This window comes from Brachionichthys hirsutus, chromosome 16 (genome assembly GCF_040956055.1).
Source record: "Brachionichthys hirsutus isolate HB-005 chromosome 16, CSIRO-AGI_Bhir_v1, whole genome shotgun sequence".
Classification (NCBI taxonomy): Eukaryota; Metazoa; Chordata; class Actinopteri; order Lophiiformes; family Brachionichthyidae; genus Brachionichthys; species Brachionichthys hirsutus.
This window is the reverse complement of record NC_090912.1, coordinates 7,354,994-7,373,319: the sequence shown is the minus strand read 5'-3', so window position 1 is coordinate 7,373,319 and position 18,326 is coordinate 7,354,994. Positions and strand designations below refer to the sequence as shown.

General features: G+C 44.2%; 1 protein-coding gene across 1 annotated transcript in view; it reads left to right on the top strand.

Annotated features, from left to right (window-relative positions):
- Nucleotides 1–18,326, top strand: part of LOC137905323 (mitochondrial import inner membrane translocase subunit TIM16-like) — an 86,022-nt gene that overhangs the window by 831 nt on the left and 66,865 nt on the right. The window contains exons 2-7 of the mRNA XM_068749548.1: nucleotides 794–890; nucleotides 1,090–1,170; nucleotides 1,381–1,451; nucleotides 1,677–1,863; nucleotides 2,904–2,980; nucleotides 6,620–6,670. Coding sequence (XP_068605649.1) covers nucleotides 794–890; nucleotides 1,090–1,170; nucleotides 1,381–1,451; nucleotides 1,677–1,863; nucleotides 2,904–2,980; nucleotides 6,620–6,670 — 564 coding nt within the window. The remainder of the gene's footprint in view (nucleotides 1–793; nucleotides 891–1,089; nucleotides 1,171–1,380; nucleotides 1,452–1,676; nucleotides 1,864–2,903; nucleotides 2,981–6,619; nucleotides 6,671–18,326) is intronic.

Sequence of the window (18,326 nt, the reverse complement as noted above, 5' to 3'; positions counted from 1 at the left end):
AATGCTCAGAGCGCTTCCACTTCCTCACTCAGAAGCACTTGATCAGCCGGATCCTTTGTCCACCTACGTTGTACATATTATGTATTTTTAATTTATTGATATTTTGCATCAATTGAGTAATTTATTTTTATTTTATTTGTATTGTTACACGTCAATGATTTATGTACTAAGGACTTTCAACGGAAACAAGAAAACAAGTTTTTTTTTGAAATGCTCCTCTTAGACAGGATGTTTGACTGTTGTACTGTAATACATGCTACTGTGTGACTGTACTTGTACTCCAACATTCTATCTAATAAATATATTCATCATATGTATTCATCATCATCCCATTTCGTTCATTGTATCAGTCACGTGGTAGTTTGAGCTCCTCAATATTATGAAACGGAAACTGTGTTGTTTTTTTTAAAGCTTTTTCTATCAGGATTCTTCAGCTAAGTTAATTTCCGCCGATCTTGAGTGGACTCATCATTCATCAAGTTTAACTGCACTCTAATGAAACTCTTGAGCTTCAGTTGAATTCTTTCTTCTGTCATTTTTTTCTGAGACTTAATGTGACTTAGTGTGTCTAAAAATGTGGCATAATATGGCCTCCTCTGAAGTCTATAACCAGTGCCTTAGGTTTTCCTATATACATGGAGGGATGTTTGTGTGACCTGTGTGTCTTGGTCTGAAATGAAAATAGGTGGCGGGGGGGGGGGGGGGGGGGCGGTCCAAAGTTCTGGGGGTGAAAGGATCTGATGCATTGTATCACTCTTCCGTTTTGATCCCTCACGCTAGCTTTTTGTTCCAGGGATGGATCAACAATGTCCAAGCTGGATCCTTCTCTTCACAGGGAAGCCACATCAAAGCCAGCTCCAGGCTGGTGGTCTTCAACACCGAACAGGCTGGTAGGCCGAGGAAACTGTGCCCTATAGCAATATCTGAGACGCAGTCCAGGCTCCGTCTGCGGGAGTCTCCGTCGTGTGATCGGTGCTTGTCTGTTGCTTAGAAGATGCTTTCGTTTGTCCAGTTGTAAAGCCAGAGATTCGCTGTGTGAGCTGGGGAGACGTTTTGGGTCAAAAACATTTTGTCTTTGTGTGTCTGCAGGTGGAGGAATGCTGGGCCTGACCTCAGTCAAACCGGGCTCAGATGGTCAATGGACGGTCTCCCACATCTCCTGCCATTCAGGTTTTTACTCATCTTTCTGTCAGGACGTCTGAGTCCTCTTCTTTCCCTCCCTCATCCTAACCCGTCTGCATTCATGCCTCCACTCCAGCATTGCAAGGCCATTCCTTTGAGACATTTCTCAACACTTGAGGAATGTTTTATTTAGAATTTAAAATTGTGACCATAATGTAATTTGTTTGCCATTTGCCCCCCCCCCCCCTCCTCTCTCAGATCTGGTGACTGATATGGACTTCTCTCCTTTCGATGAACTTTTACTGGCGACTTGCTCTGTGGATGAGACTGTGAGTCGGATGGGAGTGAATGTGGGAGTGTTTTTATGGAAGTAAAATGAATGCAGTTTTATTTCTTCTGTGAAGTGGTATCTCCACTTAACCCGAACACCTTAAAGCGTGCAGAAATTCTCTGAGGATTGTTTCCATCATGGCGGAGGGGATAGGAGGATGCGTAATGGCATAATGGTAATGCGAATCCCTGCTTTGATATTCCATTTCTGTGTTTGTCTGCAGGTGAAGCTGTGGCATTTGTGTGATCCAGAGCTGCAAGAGTCCAGCATTCCAGAGCAGACGCTGCGTCCGGCTCACGGGAGGCTGGAGCTGGTGCTTTTCCACCCCACCTCTTCTGGCTTGCTGGCTGTGGGCGCCACAGAGTCCCCTTTGATTTGGGATGTCAGCCGCCAGGATGCACCACTAGCAGGTAGCTATACAGCTGCAGATATTAGCACGTGCACACACGTGTTTTATGCACACTCACTTTCAATTGAGAGACAAACCTCAGCTCAAATGAATTTTGCCGTCTTTCTGTCGTACGTCATGCGCCGTCTGTTCCGTTTAACATTTCAGTCTCTGTCAGTTTGTCTTACGTGTTTCTGTGTGGCCTGTTTTGTTTCTTTGTGCAACATGGATCTGTATAACTGGAGCGCAGGGAAGTGGCTGGGTTTCTTTTTCCTTTGTCTTCACCGGGGACAGTCTGACTGACACTGCCTACGTCTTACAGCCCCGTGGCTCTGTCTGTGTGCCGGAGCAGCAGAGGTAATGTTTTGCTTTACAGTCTCATCGGACGGGCCTCAGGATGTAGTCACTATCCTTTGCCCCCCCCCCCCTCAACAAACACTGCTCCCTCCCAAATCCCATGACAGCTGGCCTGGCTGCTGCTGCTGCTCACTGCTGCTCAGACTTTTTCATGCGCTCTGCCCCCCCCCCCCCCCCCCGCACTCACCTTTCCTCATTCGTATGTGACGGAGGAACAATGTCAATGAAGAATAAGAATGGATATTTGAGTGGGTGTGTTTCATGGCAGATCCCTTTGTGTGTTTGTCTTAACACGTAACCCCCCCCCCCTCTTGTCATCTGTTTGGTGTTATAATGAAACTGAGCAATTTTAGCTGTGCTGCGCTCACTTCTGGAACTCATCCTGTGTCTCGTGCTGATAACGTCTCTGATTCGCTGAAACCATAATGACACTGTTTTGTGCAAGTCATCCATTTTTTTTACATTTTTATTTTATGTTTCCTGAATTCCACCTGCTTGAGTCATGGCTTCCTCTCTCCCCTGCGTTTTCTTTCTCTGCAGTGACCTCATAGATGTTTTTCTGTAGCGTTTTATTTCTCAGCTGTGTACACGCCATTGTTTTTGTATTCATGCTGGGCAGCTTCATGATTCCTAATTTTCCACCTTTTCAACTTGTCCCTGTGTAACGTCAACATTGCGCTTCCTCTGGATGATGTGTGTTTGCAGTTCTGGAGCAGCACAGTGACCAGCTGCAGAGTCTGAGCTGGAAACCGGACGGTTCCCTCCTGGCTTCCTCCTGCAAGGTAATGACAACTTGCACTGCTCCAGATGACGTCCCCGGTGATTGGCAAGGTCTTACGTTTAATTATAAAGCGAGTTTAATGATTGCGTTTTATTCCCCTGATAGTTCTGACAGCTCCCTTCATGTATGACCTTCCATCGGGTGGCTGTAGTGGCAGTATGTGACCACTAGATGCCACCAGTGGCTCATATTCAGCGCGGCATGCCTCAACTTTGGACACGCTCTTTATTTATTTGGTGTTTATTTAATCAATTAAGCTCATAAAAATGGTGCGTCTCAGATCGCACATTTAATGAGACATTATCATAGACTTGGGCAGCCCTGCAACATTAAAGTTATTAGCTAGTTTGTTTTTAATATGCCCATAACAATGAGAGAGAGAAACCTTGGCAGCGTTTGCTAAGAAGTCTTTGAAGATTTTCCTCCCGAGACAAAAGCACAAACGTGTGTGTGAAGGAAAACTTTATAAGGGATTTTGCTTTGTTTTCAAAGCACACACCTTTGCATGCCACTTTGAATCTACCTGTTCTGGTCCAAGATTAGTTCTTGTCACTGCTACTCTAGTTAAAAAGCTTTCAGAGGCAAGCTATGAGAATAAAGTTCATGAGTTTATCCATCCACATGGTATTTTTCTGATTGCTGTCATCAGGAAATAATTGCACAGCTTGAAGAGCGTTCCATTGGGGGCATTAATATTTTATGTAGAAGGAGGAGGAAGGCGGGAGGTGGTCTGGGTTTATGGGTCGAGGGCAAGAAAGACAGGTTTTAATGAAACTGCTTCATTAATATACTTTATTTGTGAGCGTTAACATAATTCTTGAACAGTCTTATACTCAGATGTTCCATCACTATTTTCATCTTTTTTGTAAGTGAACATAATACGATTGATGCAAGGATGAGCCAGAGGGGGGGGGGGGGGGGGGGGCTCAGTGTTTACTTTACAAACTGCCTTATGAGCTTACTTGTGCTCGAGTCGGACGCAACGATTGACCAGATGTGCATCCTAAGTACGTTTTGATGTCAGATGAACACACGTTGTTTGTCTGCGCTCTGACAAGGAACCAATTGCTCCAGCCGTCACAGGCCCGTGTCCCAAACGTGACATTTACCATGACAGCATAATCGTCCTCAGTGGAGCTACCAAGCCTCTCAGTGAAGCGTGAAAGAACAAGGTGCCTGAAGAGAGTGGGATTGGACCGGGGGGGTGGGCCTCGGAAGGTCTTGCCCTCCAGGGCTCTGTTGTCATTTAACCCTAGAGGCCCCCTTCAATCTCTCCAATTCAATGTATTAAATAGGGCCCGTCAACATGTGGGTCCAATCCCCCCTTGGTCTCCGTTGGGTAAACATTGAGGTATGGAACACGGGAGGGGGGGGGGGGGGGGGGGGGCTGTATTTAGCCGTATGATGCTGTGGAGAGATTGGCATGGACGCCACCTTGAGTTTCACAATGACAGCGCCATGCGTGTCAGAGCGAGAAGCATGAGATAGACGGTCTCAAACTGCCGATCACTCCAGGCTGTGACACTGGGAACTGTGGGAGACTGGGAACGGGGGGGGGGGGGGGGGGATTGTTAGCACAGTGTGTTTGTTGATGGACGGCGACAAAGAGGGATTGACGTTTCCTAGTGTCTTTGTGTGTTTGCATAAATAAATGCGAAAGTTGTGTGTCGGCAGAGAAAACCCGTTAAGAACAGCTTGAGAAAGAAGCCTCCGCTACTTTGATTAAACAGCTGCTGTCCCAGCGCGCACACACACACACAAACACACACACACACGGCTATCCTGGTCCTCCGTCTGCGTGTTTATGAGACGAGGATTGTGTGTCTGTGTGTGTGTGTTTACATATCTGAGTGTGTGTGTGGTGACTGGGTGGACACATCTGTGTTTGTGGTTGCACTGCCGGATAATTTCCGTCATCGTGTTTCTACAACAGTGCATGTGTTGGTTTCAAAGTGACTGGCCTAATATGTCAAATGTGTGTTTATATTTACGTGCAGTAGACGTGTGTGTGTGTGTGTTTGGTCAGAATCCATCTCCATAATAAAAGTCAGGAGGGGAATGGAGGAGAACGTCCATCTGTCTCATTCTTTCATTTCATTTGCTTAACTTCAATATTTTGTCAGGATGTTTTCTGCACACAACTTTCAAGATTTGTACTTTTTAGTTTCCATGGTTACAAATCAAATAGAGGCAGGGAGAGCAGTGAGCTTGTGTGCTCTGATGATTGTAGAGTCACAAAAATGAACTTATTGATTTAAAATTGATTAAGATTATGTAGGGCAGCATGGTGGCACAGTGGTTAGCGCTGTTGCCTCGCAGCAAGAAGGTTCCGGGTTCGTTTCCTTTCTGTGAGGAGTTTGCATGTTCTCCGGCTCCCTGAAATTGTCCGTAGGCGTGTGCGTGTGAACGATTGTCTGTCTGTGTGTGGCACTGCAATGAACTGGCGGCTCGTCCAGGGTGTGCCCCACCCCTCGCCCGCAGACAGCTGGGATAGGCTCCAGTAAATCCCGTGACCTGGATTTCGGATAAGTGGCTGAATAACTATTCCTAGCTCCGGTCGTGTTAGCATGTGACGCCTCTCTTTCTCAAATGTGATAGAGAACTGATTTTGACTTTGGACTGTTGTGCTGCCAAAAGAGGTTTCTGGACGTCAAGCAAGGCCGCGGGGGGCGGGGATTCGTTTCACTTTGTTCTATTGTTGTTTTATAGTGCTCTCCAACATGTCCATCGATCATGTGGATTGGAAGTGTGTGACTTGTTCTTGGTCCTTCATCTTTTGGCTTGGGCCGAGGTCACAGAGGCCTGACGATGCATCCTTGGTTTGAGACATTCAGGGTGGGCTCGGGAAAGGGTGTGTGTGCAGGCGTAGATGCTTGACTGTGTCACTGTCGGCCTCTTGATTCCTTCTGACGCTCGTGTGTGCAGCGTGAGCATTGTTTAGTCTAAGCTCTAATTATTATTACCTGCTATCAGCCTCGTGTGTCTCCTGTGATCACAGTCACACAGCAGTATTGAGTGACATGGCTGCATGAAGGCATGTCCCGGCCACAGCCTGATCCCATTAGGACCCATTTCCTCTCAATCACGCAGGAGCCTCTTTGATTGGCTTCTCTGATTGATGCCGAATGCGTGTGAGGGCAGGCAAGAGGCCACAGGAAGGTCACCGCTCTGCTGAAGACGAACCACTCGGGTCGCGCTGATGCATTAAATTCACAATCCTTACACGAACCAACACACTCATAGCTTCAATATGTAGTTTTAAGTATATTTCACCTATCCTCGTTAGTTTCTATCAAAGTGCTGGATGAGGAGACTTTTAATTTCTTCCTCTTTCCTTTGTGACAAAACTTTAATCTTGATATTCATATTCATATTTTAGGATTGCAGCCCTAACGTCTGTTCAGTACGGGCGTTGCGTCCCAATAAGCACAGGTTGTATTTGTGGATTTCCAGCGCTGTCTCTAGGAGTAGTTTTGCGCTGAGAATGAGACCATAGCTACCTGTTAATCACCACACGGACTAAATTATTTAGCAAAATCAACGCTTTTGAGTTTAGCGTTTAATAATGCTCTATATTTAATTATTTTTCTGCTTTCTTTCATCCCACAGTAAAGTGTACCTTTTCTTTCCTCTTGTCCAGGACAAGATGCTACGTGTGTTTGATCCCAGAGCCCAGCTGACACCCGTCCAGGTAAGTCTCTCCCAAAAAAGACTCAATCCCAACTCCTCCGTTTAACCCTCCAGCTCCTCCGTTCAGTGCCTCTGGCTTTTTGACTTTCCCCAGTGATGAACTAGCTTCCTCCAATATGAATCTATACTACAAGCCTGTAGCAGTTGGGACGCTGACTGGCAGATAATTTGTGTGTGTGTGTGTGTGTGGGGGGGGGGGGGGGGGCTTTGGGGATGACGTGTATTGTCTCGAGGAAATGTTCTCACACTTTTCTCAGAGCTGTTGGGCCTCCCTGGGCCCAACAGCTCTTATTTGTAAATGTGAGGAATATTGCAAAAAAAAATCTGCAGCAGGTTAAATATTAGAAGAAGAAGAATACCCGGAAGGCACGTCACACCTGTTTGGGTGTGTTTTGCTTGTGTTCATGATTCTTTGACATCTGAAAGTCATACTCTTTCTGAGAAAATGCGTTTTCAGAGAGGGGGGGGGGGGGCTGGGGAACATCAAGAAGAGTACACACTATTGTCTTTGTGGCATGCTTAGAGCTGTATGCTTTAGCAAAATGCAGTTCAAGTAGAGTGTGTGTGTGTGTCTGTTTGCTCAAGCGTTTGAACCTGGATGTTTGTCGGGCGTCAGTTTTTAAATTACGGGTGGGGAAAAAAAAACATCTAATCTTGGATGCTTTGTGAATCATGAAAGATGCATTTTGATGCACAAAATTCAAGAACTGCGGAAATTAAAAGCCAGTTGTCACCATTATGAATCCCTGTAATTGGGTCTGGGAAATTAACTACTAGCTGGAGTCAGTCTCTCAAAACTAAAGTGTATGCAAAGCATGTAGTGTATGCATTTTGCAGCAGCAGATTTCTGATGACCAGAAATAGGCGGGACAAGGCTCGGACATTCAGAGCTGAAGAGGTTGCCCCACGGAGTTGTAAGGGAGTTGTGGGAGGTTTTCTGCAATGCTAATTCTCCAGTGTGCTTTAGATTCAGAAACGCGAATCGGCAACATTTGAATTTGATGTTGTCTCAGAAGTCACGGTTCACATCATTAAAAATGTCCCTACCCCATTTGGCATGACCCCCCCCCCCCCCCCCCCCCATCAATTAAGAAAAGAGAGGAAGGTGTGCAGGAGTCAAACAGAGTACGTGTGTGTGTAAATGAGAAGGTTCCAGAGGGAACAGTGAGGTTACAAGGAGTAGACGTAAAGAACGGAGAGGACTTTAGGTACCTCGGGTCAAGAGTGCGGAGTGATGGAGAGAATGTAGAAAGGAGGTGAAGAATGGTGTGCAGGCAGGCTGGAACGGGTGGAGGAAAGTATCAGGTGTGCTCTGTGACAGGAGAGTGTCAGCGAGGATGAAGGGAAAGGTCTACAAGACGGTGGTGAGGCCAGCCATGATGGACGGCTTAGAGACGGTGGCTCTGAGGAAAAGACAGGAGGCGGAGCTAGAAGTGGAGGAGATGAAGATGCTGAGGTTCTCCTTGGGAGTGACCAGGTTGGATCGGATTAGAAATGAGACAACAAGAGGGACAGTGAAGGTCAGACGTTTTGGAGACGAGGTCAGAGAGGCCAGACTTTGAGGATTTGCAGTGTTAAACAGCATGAAGCATTCTGTGACATTACATGTTGTAACTGGTTCAACAGGATTCAGTTAAAGTCTTTTGTTTTATCCATTCTTCGTCCTGTGCAGAATGCCTCATCGTCATCAATCACTGATGAAGTTAAATTGGTGTAGCCCAGTTCACAGGCCAGATCCTCTGGAGTCAACTGTCCCATTTAAAGCCTTTTTTTTGAGAGAGCCTTGTTCTGTCTGCATATTGATGACAAAATGAGCGTTTCATTCACACAGTTATCCCAAAACTGGTATTCTCACACCATCTGCCAGTTCTGTCCTTTATCAAAGGCTTAAAATTTACGCCGTAAATTCAGGTGTCACAGAAAAGTTCCCACTCCATGGCTGGTATTTGCTCTTAATGTGCTGTTGGAACACCTGGGGGGTTTGCACAAACTATCCTTGCTTAAACTAACTTAAATCACCATTCACGAGTATCACAATGGTGGTTATCAACCTTGTTTGTTAATACAGGCTTTCTGCTTCAGGGTGTGTGTGTGTTCCCATAGAAAGGGCTGTTTGATGCGAGGTTTGACTCTTCTTCCACGCAAAATTGACCAGTGTACAGTGTATATATATAAAAGTCACATTCACATGTACTGGCATTTGTGTTCACCTTTCCACCGTCCATCGTCTTTGGACCCGGAGTGCCCTGATCCACATCTGGATCCATTTTTTGGCAGCAAATCAGCTCCCAGAATAACAAATATAATCCTACATGGTCTACAGTTGACATGAATTCCAAGTTATTTTAATGTGTGGTTGTTAAACTGTGTAAAAATATCATTGTCAATATTATGTGAAGCCTAATAAAATGAAAACATTCATCTTGTATATGCAACACTCCTGTGATGAACTTGGATTTTTTATTTATTTTGAACTAAATAGATCTATCTGCGACCATGATTTGTTTCCCATCTTATCCATGTGAAGAGCTCCTGAGCTGGGACACAGCTCCGATGTCCTGGTTCCACCCATGGCAACACAGTTGTGTGGGGCTGGCTCATCCTTGTGGGCAGCGCCGAACTGGGTCCTCCTTTAGCCAGGTGGGGTAAATATAGGTCCTAATTACAGCCCTTGCTGTATTTATGAGAAATAAGTCTGTGCAGGATAATTAAAGTCTTGGACAGGAGGGAGTACTATATACTGCATCTGTAATCACTGCAAGTGTGTGTACTGTATGTGTACACGAGCGTACAGACTGTTGTATTTAGGAAGCTTTGAGAGTGTGTGCTCATGTGGTATCCTTTAACTCGCTGCAACTGAAGTTATGTTGCTTGTCATTTGTCTCCTACGGTCTGTCCATGTAGGTGGAACCTATAAGCAAAAGTGCTAATATGTTTCATACATCTTTACGACGCATCTTTAGGCTTAAAACGGAAAAATAACAATGCCAGAAAATCTGTTTTTCACCCACACCAGGGCTGAGTCCTTTCAGCGAAGTACGCCTCGGACACAGAACTGTGAAACACAGAGCTATTGTGTCACAATATCTGTTTGTGGAGCGATGCCAAATGCCTTTGTTTGATTAAAGACCAATTACTTTGGAGACCTGGCTAGAGGACATCGCTTCTTTTTTTAAGAATTGTCACATTAGCTGTTTTTTTTAGCTCAACACTTGATTGGTCCTGTGCACACTATTCTGTATGCAAGTATGAATATGTGTCTTTCTGTTTACCTTGTGTTCTTCAAATTACAGTGCTGAAAATACCCCTCATAGTTTCGGGCCTGTGCTGGCCATAGAGCTGTCAATCTGTGGTCGCTGGAGGAGGAGGGATACAGGAAAAGGGAATAGTTTGCTCAACCTGGAGGCCAGATTCCTCCTTTTCAGGTCAAACTTCTGCTGCTTTGGGTGAAATTAGAGAGGACCGCAAGATGGAATTGGTTTGGACTTGAGGAGGGAGTGCTGGGCAGGGCCAAGGAAAAGCATAGTGGTTTCACTGCTATAGGTGGCTTAGAATGGCCCGCTATACCATCTTTTATATTGTGCTTTTTGCTTAAATTACACAGGCTGAACCCCACGGTTGTTTAATATCAAAATAAATGTAAATCAGACTCCACAGAAACATCCCTTTGTCCATGCAGTGACATATTCTTCACAACATCTCCGTCTGCCTTGTTGTTGTGTGACGAGCTAAAGCACTTATTGTAGCAGAAGAATGCAAGATTAAATATAATATACAAATTTCCAAATCATTTGTTGTCGTTTTCGCCATCGTGCACCCACACCTTCCCCTGATTTTAGACATTTCCTGTCTATAAATATCCCAACAGACAAAATACACCTGACAGAAAATATGTCTTTAATTATGTAAGGTCAAGCTGTGAATTTGTTGATGCTCGTGTGAGGGGTGTAGCTTTGTTTGGCCTTTTTTTTTTTTTACCTTAATAATGCTGTATCCTGTTTTTATTCACCTCTCAAATGAGCTCAAATTTGCAACTTTATAGACTCACCCCTGCAGTGTGTCTCAGTTTAAGCACAATCGCCACCATGTATGGTGCCTCATGCTCGCTCCTTTCTCCATTGGCCCCTGCTGGGTTCAGGAATTGCTAATGGCAATGATTAACTCATCCCAGATGCTGTAGCCCCACCCCCTTCTGTCTTCTCTTCTTCCTCCATCACTAGGCTCCCTGTTTTGCTGGCCGCCCATCTGTCAGTGTTAGTTATAGTTTGAGAGAATCTGGTCCTTATGAGGAACATGATGTATTCTGATCTGGACAGTTTTTCTAAACAGTGGCATAAAATCTGGATGGAGTCTGTCTCGAGTATGATTGATGCTCCAATGCGTTTTTATGACCCAACTGCTCTATGTCCTTATTTCTGTTATGAATTAAGATAATCTTGCCTTTGGTTTGGTTTAATGTCGTGCTTGAATTTCACTTTGTGTGCCTAGGTATAAACAGAGGGAGGGTGCAATGAAGGTTCATCAGTGTGGTTACTGGAAAAAGATGAACGGTGGGCGTGGGGGTCAAGAAGTTCATGCCGGAAGAAAGGATTTGGATGAATAAACTTAAGTTGCTTTCACACCAGAGTTGTTTGACCGGCACAGAGTTTGTCTCGTCGGATAGTCCGCTTCGTTTGGGCGGGTGTGAAAGCTCATCCGAACTCTGGTCCGCCTGAAAACGTGGGTCTCGGTTCGCTTGCAAGGGAACCCTGGTTCGGTTTGTACGCGGTGTGAAAGCTCACCGGACCAAACGCGGGGCCAAATGTACGTAGTAACGCTATACGCAGTGCATCTAGGGTGGAGGAAGTACAGCGCGCACTCCCATTCTTCTTTGTTTTAGGGAAACGTGTGAGAGCGTGTGCCAGCTGGAAGCGATGTGCGTTGTTTGTGAGTCGAGGCCTCATTAGTGTGCTGACTGCTCTGGGACAGTTTCCAACTATTTAAGGCCCTATGTGCACATGTGGGTGACACCTGGAGCCAATGATGGGTAATAATTAGCTTTCTCCTGGGATTTGCTACCTCATTCAGTGAGGTAATGTTTTCACCAACATTAATTTGTCTGTTTGCGGGATTGACCGGGGGGGGAATAAAATCCCAGATTGTACAAATTGATAAACCTGGGGGGAAATGAGGTGCGGCATGGGCTCCATTTGCACTTCTCCGAGATGAGCGTAGCATGACCAGAGGCAGATTTCAGTTACTGTATCCTGGTTTTAAAGTGCATTTCATATCCTGTGTTTTTAAGAGTTCAATCACTCCAGTGGTTAGGTAAGAGAAAACGGTGCTTTATATAAAAGGAGTCGATGTCCAACTCGGAGAAGACAATGCTCCTAAAAAAAAAAAGTGCAACTTGCTCCTTGTTAACAAGCACGCTTATGTTTTTTGTTTTCTAGGATATAAAGTCAAGTTGTAAGACATGCTCTGAAGGCATGAATGTAATTACTGTGAATAATTTAGTGTCTACGTAGCAGCTGGTGTTTGTCAAATACCGGAACTGTATTCATAAGAGTTTCCATTATTTCAACAGTCTGCTGGCATGAGCAGGAATATGAACAGGGCTTCCATATGGTTGTTGAATCTAGTCTGTCCAAGTCCCTCATTGTGAAAACAGATGATTTTATGCTGCGAGATTGGAGCAGCTCAAGTTGAAAAGCAGCAAAGTGAGGTTTTACTGGAATCTGACGATATGAAGCCATAAATTCTTGGTGAAGGAGAGAATTTTAATTTAAACATGCCACCATGACTACTTTGTAGAATACAGACCAAAATCACATAAATAGACTCAACAGTCTATCATGATCATTATTAGTAATTTTATTACCTAGAAGAAATGTTGATGTGTGTTTTTAAAAAAACAATAAAGTGGTATCACAAATTCTCATGGCTGTTGTCAATGAGTGAAGTTGTTATGGTTCGGTTGAAGTCATTCTTGTGAGTGGTGGCAGCTGATTAAGCTTTTTGTTAGCTGTGGCATTCAAGTTGTAAATAAGTTACCGCATTCTCTGCTGAGAAGGCCAACCTGCACAACAAGCCTCTGCATTGGCTAATGAGTTATCCGCTGCTCATGGATGTCCATATACTGTCTTGATAATTAAAAAGAAATATATATATATTTTCTACAAATGATTTCTCAAGTCCTTGAAGTTGATGCAGGGAAGTTCCGTTATCATACTCGGATTACAGAAAAGGAATCGTAGATTAAGAACACACTCCTCGCTACTTTTACTCCACAAGGAAAACATATTTAGTGATTATACACAAATGAAATGGACGTACTGTAAACACATGTGCCTCCTGAGCAAAACTCGCCGTGGACCATTTATTTCTTCTATTCAGTAATGTGGGGATGCTTTGAAGATGTGAAGCCTCTATGATGTGGTTTCAGAGAAGGGAGTACAGTACTTCCAACCAGCTGTTTCCATGGCAGCTATGAAAGAGCCACACAGGACAGCAGGCAGCGGAGGGTTGGGCTCAGCCTCGGGGATTGAGGGGCTTTATGGCGCCTGATTAGCTGTATGATCTGTGCTCCTGCTCTGTTGGACGCACCACGTCTTCCTGACAAACCCTTCCAAAGAATCACCTCTTTGTTTTTCCGGAGATTGCAGATTCTCGTCGTTGTCTCGGTTATCAGAATTCTTGCTTCTGTAATCAGTATCAATAGTGCCCTGTGTTTTCTGCCCCATGGATCTTCTAGATTTAAAATATTGAGCCACGACTTGCATCTCCGGTGTGTTTTTCCACTCGAACCTCAACCAGAAAAGCCTTCAAAAGCCTTGGTGATCCATGATGCATGAGCTTGAAATCTTTGCTGGCTCTCCAGTGCTTCTTTTGGACCAAAGCTGTTCCCTTCAATCATGCTAATTCCAGGGAAAACGTTGGCTCTTATTGAAGACTATTGTGACCTTGGGCAGTTTTGCCAGAGGGAAGTCTCTGCCAGTGGGCGCAATGCAGTTTGGTTCCAGTTGCCCAACACTGTGGTGCGATTTTTGTCCAATCCGTTGTCCCCTCCCAGAGAGGGGTGACCACAGCCGAAACAGTTACTGTTGACTGCCTCAGCCACACGGCCCAATTAGCACCGTGGCTCAATAAACACAGCTTTCTTGCCACTTCAGTGCTTCATTTTACTTAACAGGGCAGTTAAAATGATTTGTTGGCCCAGGCCGGACCAAAAGTCACAAAGCAAGTCTGCACTCCAAACCTAGTTTTAAAATCACCGAGGAGGATGCAGAGCTGAGTTTAGGAAACCGTTTCTGAGATCTGGGTGTGATTCATGTGTCTGATAATTATTAGACAATACAATTCTGAATTTCTTTTTTTTCCTGTAACTAAATATTTGTCAGGATTTAAGCATCTCTTTTTTGATATTCTTTAAGAGCCTCTCACCCTCTATTCGTGTCAAAACGTTACTTTGGTGATATCTATTGAATGAATCGTTTATGAATCCAGGTATTGGATGTACAGGACAGTGCGAAGTCAGTTCATTATCACATGGCACAAATAAAAAGAATATGAAACCTTCTGATTTCCACAATCGTAGCTGTTCTTTTCTGAGCCATCTGTGAAGTGCATGAATGTAAATGATGATGAGTGACAGACTGTAGCTTAGAAATGGTTGCAACAACGGCGGAAGAAAGGCTGTCCTTTAAAGCAGGGCCTCCGACACTGCAGCAACCAGCACATTTATGCATACAACTTTTCTATTTTTCCTGCCTATATTTTTTGCTGCTTGTGGAAAACCATATATCTTATGATGTATCTATCCTGGATTTTTTTTCCACTTATGCTACAGCTCTTTTTGCATTTTCCTCCAAAACAATAAGACATTCCCTTTCTTTTTACTACCATCATCAACTATCCAAAAGTGAGCCGAACTCTTGTTAAACACCATTTTTCCATCTACCTCTTCCTCTACCACCCCCCCTCCACCCCTTGATTTATTTTTCCATGGGATAGAATGACTCCTCGGGCCAAATTTCTTTTTTCCTGCCCTCTTAAAATACAGGATGACGTCTTTGTGGTGGGCAGTCTGCAGTGATCGGTCTCTCAAAAAGTCTTCTGTGGCCCGCAGACGCTGAGCCAGCTCCCCTGTCTGCCAGAAATGTGGCGTATCGCTATAGACATTGTTGAAGGGCTTTAGGCGTGGAGTTGATATGATTAGTTGATAGACTGATTATCAAAATATTTTGTCAATTGTTATCTATTAACAGTGCAAATATAATATTCTCCACTATTCACGTGGAGACATGTGCTACCTTTTCAGTCTTATTCATCACTTTGTGTATCTTAATATCGCAGGAAATGTTTTGAAACTCCTGGTCCAACAAAATAAGACATTTGAAAGAAAAGAAACTGTAATAATACTTTTTCATACATATTTCAGTTGTCTGCCATGCTTTCATTTTCCTGAAGCCAAAGATGGAAATCACAACAACTCTCATGACAACATTTCACTTACCACCTGATAAGTAAAGACATATAGTGTGTATTATGTCAAGGCGTGTGCTGTAGTGTTTGGGGAGTGTGTATGATGAAATTGTGAAAATCCTCCTTGATCCCAAAAGATGGATGTGCCTTTTGCATTAAACGTAAGGTTTAGTGTTCCCTTTCTTTCACTATTCATCTCATATCTATCCGTCCATGCTTGCTCCTATTACAGCCAGTAGAAAGACTGCAGGGACGGAAGAGAAAACAGAAATCCAAACTGCTGGTTGAGGGAAAAGGTGACTGGGATATCCCATTCTAGCTGGATTCTGTATTTAACTGGGGGTCAGCCCAATTCCTATCACTTGTTCCTCTCCTGAGGCTGAAGCTTTAACCTGATGTCTGGAGAGCAGATCTCGTAGCTCTGGTCGCTGTCTTGTTTGGCTTGAATCTCAGCTGTGTTTTTTTTCTGTGCAGACCTTTACACTTGCAAACACAAACGAATGACTGCAGTTTAGGCAGATGCGGAAAAGACAATGGTAGTAACAGGCCAGGTGGTATAGTCAACATGAGTTCGACTACAACAGAACGTTCTTTATTGTAGATTTTAATTTTGATAACAAAGAATAGTTTGGAAAATGTCGAGTAATAAATGAGCTGACTATCCTCTTCACGACGGCTCGCTTCTCAGATTTATGCTACTGCAGCTGCGCCTATTGATTTATTCTGTGTTGTCATTTCCTTATACTCTTCCTGCCTCACTTCAGACCTTGCACATTCATTTTAATCTTCAGAAAAGAGCAAGGAGAAGTGTGTCAAAGTAACTTCTGGACTTTGGAAGAATCGAATTAAAGTAAGATGGATCAGGTCTCTCTTGTAAAAAGAGATCTTGGCTCTCAATGGGACGAACCTGGTTAGATAAAGGTTAAAGAAAAAAAGAAAAATGTACCATGTATGAAATGTAAACCCCTGTTGGTCTCATTTTAATTACCACAATCAATATCAGGGTCAGCATCACTTTCTTCCTATTGTTTTCATCCATCTTTGACCTGCTCTCTTCGTGGTTAAATTAAATAGAATCGAGATCAGTAGCAGTCTGAAACATGCATTCCCATATCTCGATCCAGACAGTTGTATTGACGATGCTCCTTTGCCAGATGTGATCTGTTTTTGTAAGCCAGTCATTCAAGCGAGAGTAACTGATTCTTTCTTCCTCCTTTACATATTCTCTCCAGTCACGAACCGATTCTATTTTCTTTCTGTCCTTCTGTTTGACTTCCACCCATTTGGATGCTTTGCTAGGCTGCTAAGGAAAACATTTATCTAGTTCACCCCCCCCCCCCCCTCTTCTTGTCATGCCCCCATGCCCTTTTGTCTTTGTTTCAAATGTGTAGCAAATTCATTCATAATGAAGGCGGGGGTTTAGGCGAATGTGATTTAAATTACATTCATGGATAAAGAGGAGAAATACTCTTTGGCAATATGTAAACACGCACAGCAGATCCAGATGTGATGTCCTCTGGCTGCCCCGGGGTGTTAGTAGTAACGCAGCTCTCTCTGAAGGCTACGTTACGCTTCCTGAAGCTGAAACGCTGTTTATTGTGAAAAGGTGAGCGGAGGTCACTCAAAACCCTAGACTGCAGATGTGTCATTCCAGCCCACCTAGCTCTGATGACATCTTCATCAAAGAACTCGTAGCTGCGTGTGCCTTTGTATCCGGATAACAGATGACATCAGGCGTCGGCTGTGGGGTAGTCGGGTCGATTATTTTCCTTCAGCTCTGGAGCCGGTTGGCTCAGGCAGCTAACTATTACATTTTATTTTTAATGTATCTCTGGGTTGCTTTAAGTTTCGTACAGATGACCATGCCTTCCTGGTATCCCACTGATGGCTGTCAGGCTGCACCTACGCCAGTGAATATTTGTGTAATGACAAGCCACGGTTGCAACGAGGTTTGTCCAGTGCATCAAACGTATATTGTATATTTTTCTAATTTGTTGAGCATGCAGAGGTGTTAAATCATGTGTGCTTCCTCCTTTACACAGTTTATGTATTTCTCAAGATAAAGCCACGCTTTTGAAGGCTGCTTGCTGTGGGCAGTGTCTGTGCGTGGCTCAAAACGCCGATCCAGCTTGTGAGGTGAAAACCATCGAAGCTGCATCAGAATCAGAATAACTTTATTGCCATTGTCAATGAGGGTTCACAGAATAGGAATGCCACCACTAAGGAAACAGAAACCATTAAGTACAAGCTAAATATTTTTTTAAACAACTTTTTATCAGAGTTTTGGATGCCCAAACTTATTAACTGATATACCAGGAATGTTGGGGGGTGCTGCAGTGGATGGTGCTGTTGACTCACAGCAAGAAGGTTCTGCGTTTGATTCTTTTCTGTGCAGCGTTTGTATGCTCTTGCCGTGTCGGCATCGGTTTTCTCCTGGCTCTCCGGCTTCCTCCCACCTCTAAAAACATGCAACTTTGATGAATTGCTCATTCCAAATTGTAGGTGTGGGTGTTTGTGTTAGTTTCTTTCATGTGGCCCTGCAATGGGCTAGTGTCTCATCCGGGGTGTACCCCGCCTCCCCCCCCACAGCAAGCTGAGATTGAGTCCAGCAGGCCCATAACTCGCGAGGCAGATAAGCGGCTATAGACGGTTGTGATGGATGGATACCAGGAATGGGCGTTTGTTTGTATTTGGTTGCCTTGCTGGATATCCCCTTTTTGCAGTCATGTCTTGCCTGATGACCTTTTGTTTCTGTGCTGCCAATTATTTCTGCATGGCTCAAATTAGCCTGAAGGTGCGGGCCTTAGTTTTTTCCACCGAGGGGGCTGCTTTTCAGCTCTTCAGAAAGACACACTGGTCTCACACTCACTCAATAGATCAGCATGACTGAATATGGCAAAACGTTTAATTATGTCATGCTGATTCTTGCATGTGAATGCAATTTAAAATCTCCTCCTGCAAGCCAGCAGGATGAATCAGACCCTGATTAGATTAAAATAGTCATAGCTAAACTTGCTCCTACTTTGGTCAGAGTACCACTGCTGCATTGTCTTGCCCCTGAAAGGAAATTAGCCAGTTGTAATGAACAGTCCAAATAGCAATGAATTCTCTGTGTCTGTTTATATCTCGCCGCCTTTAGCCGTTCTCCTTGCATGACTCCTTTCTGATGTATTGCTTTTTGGGGGCCTTGGTTT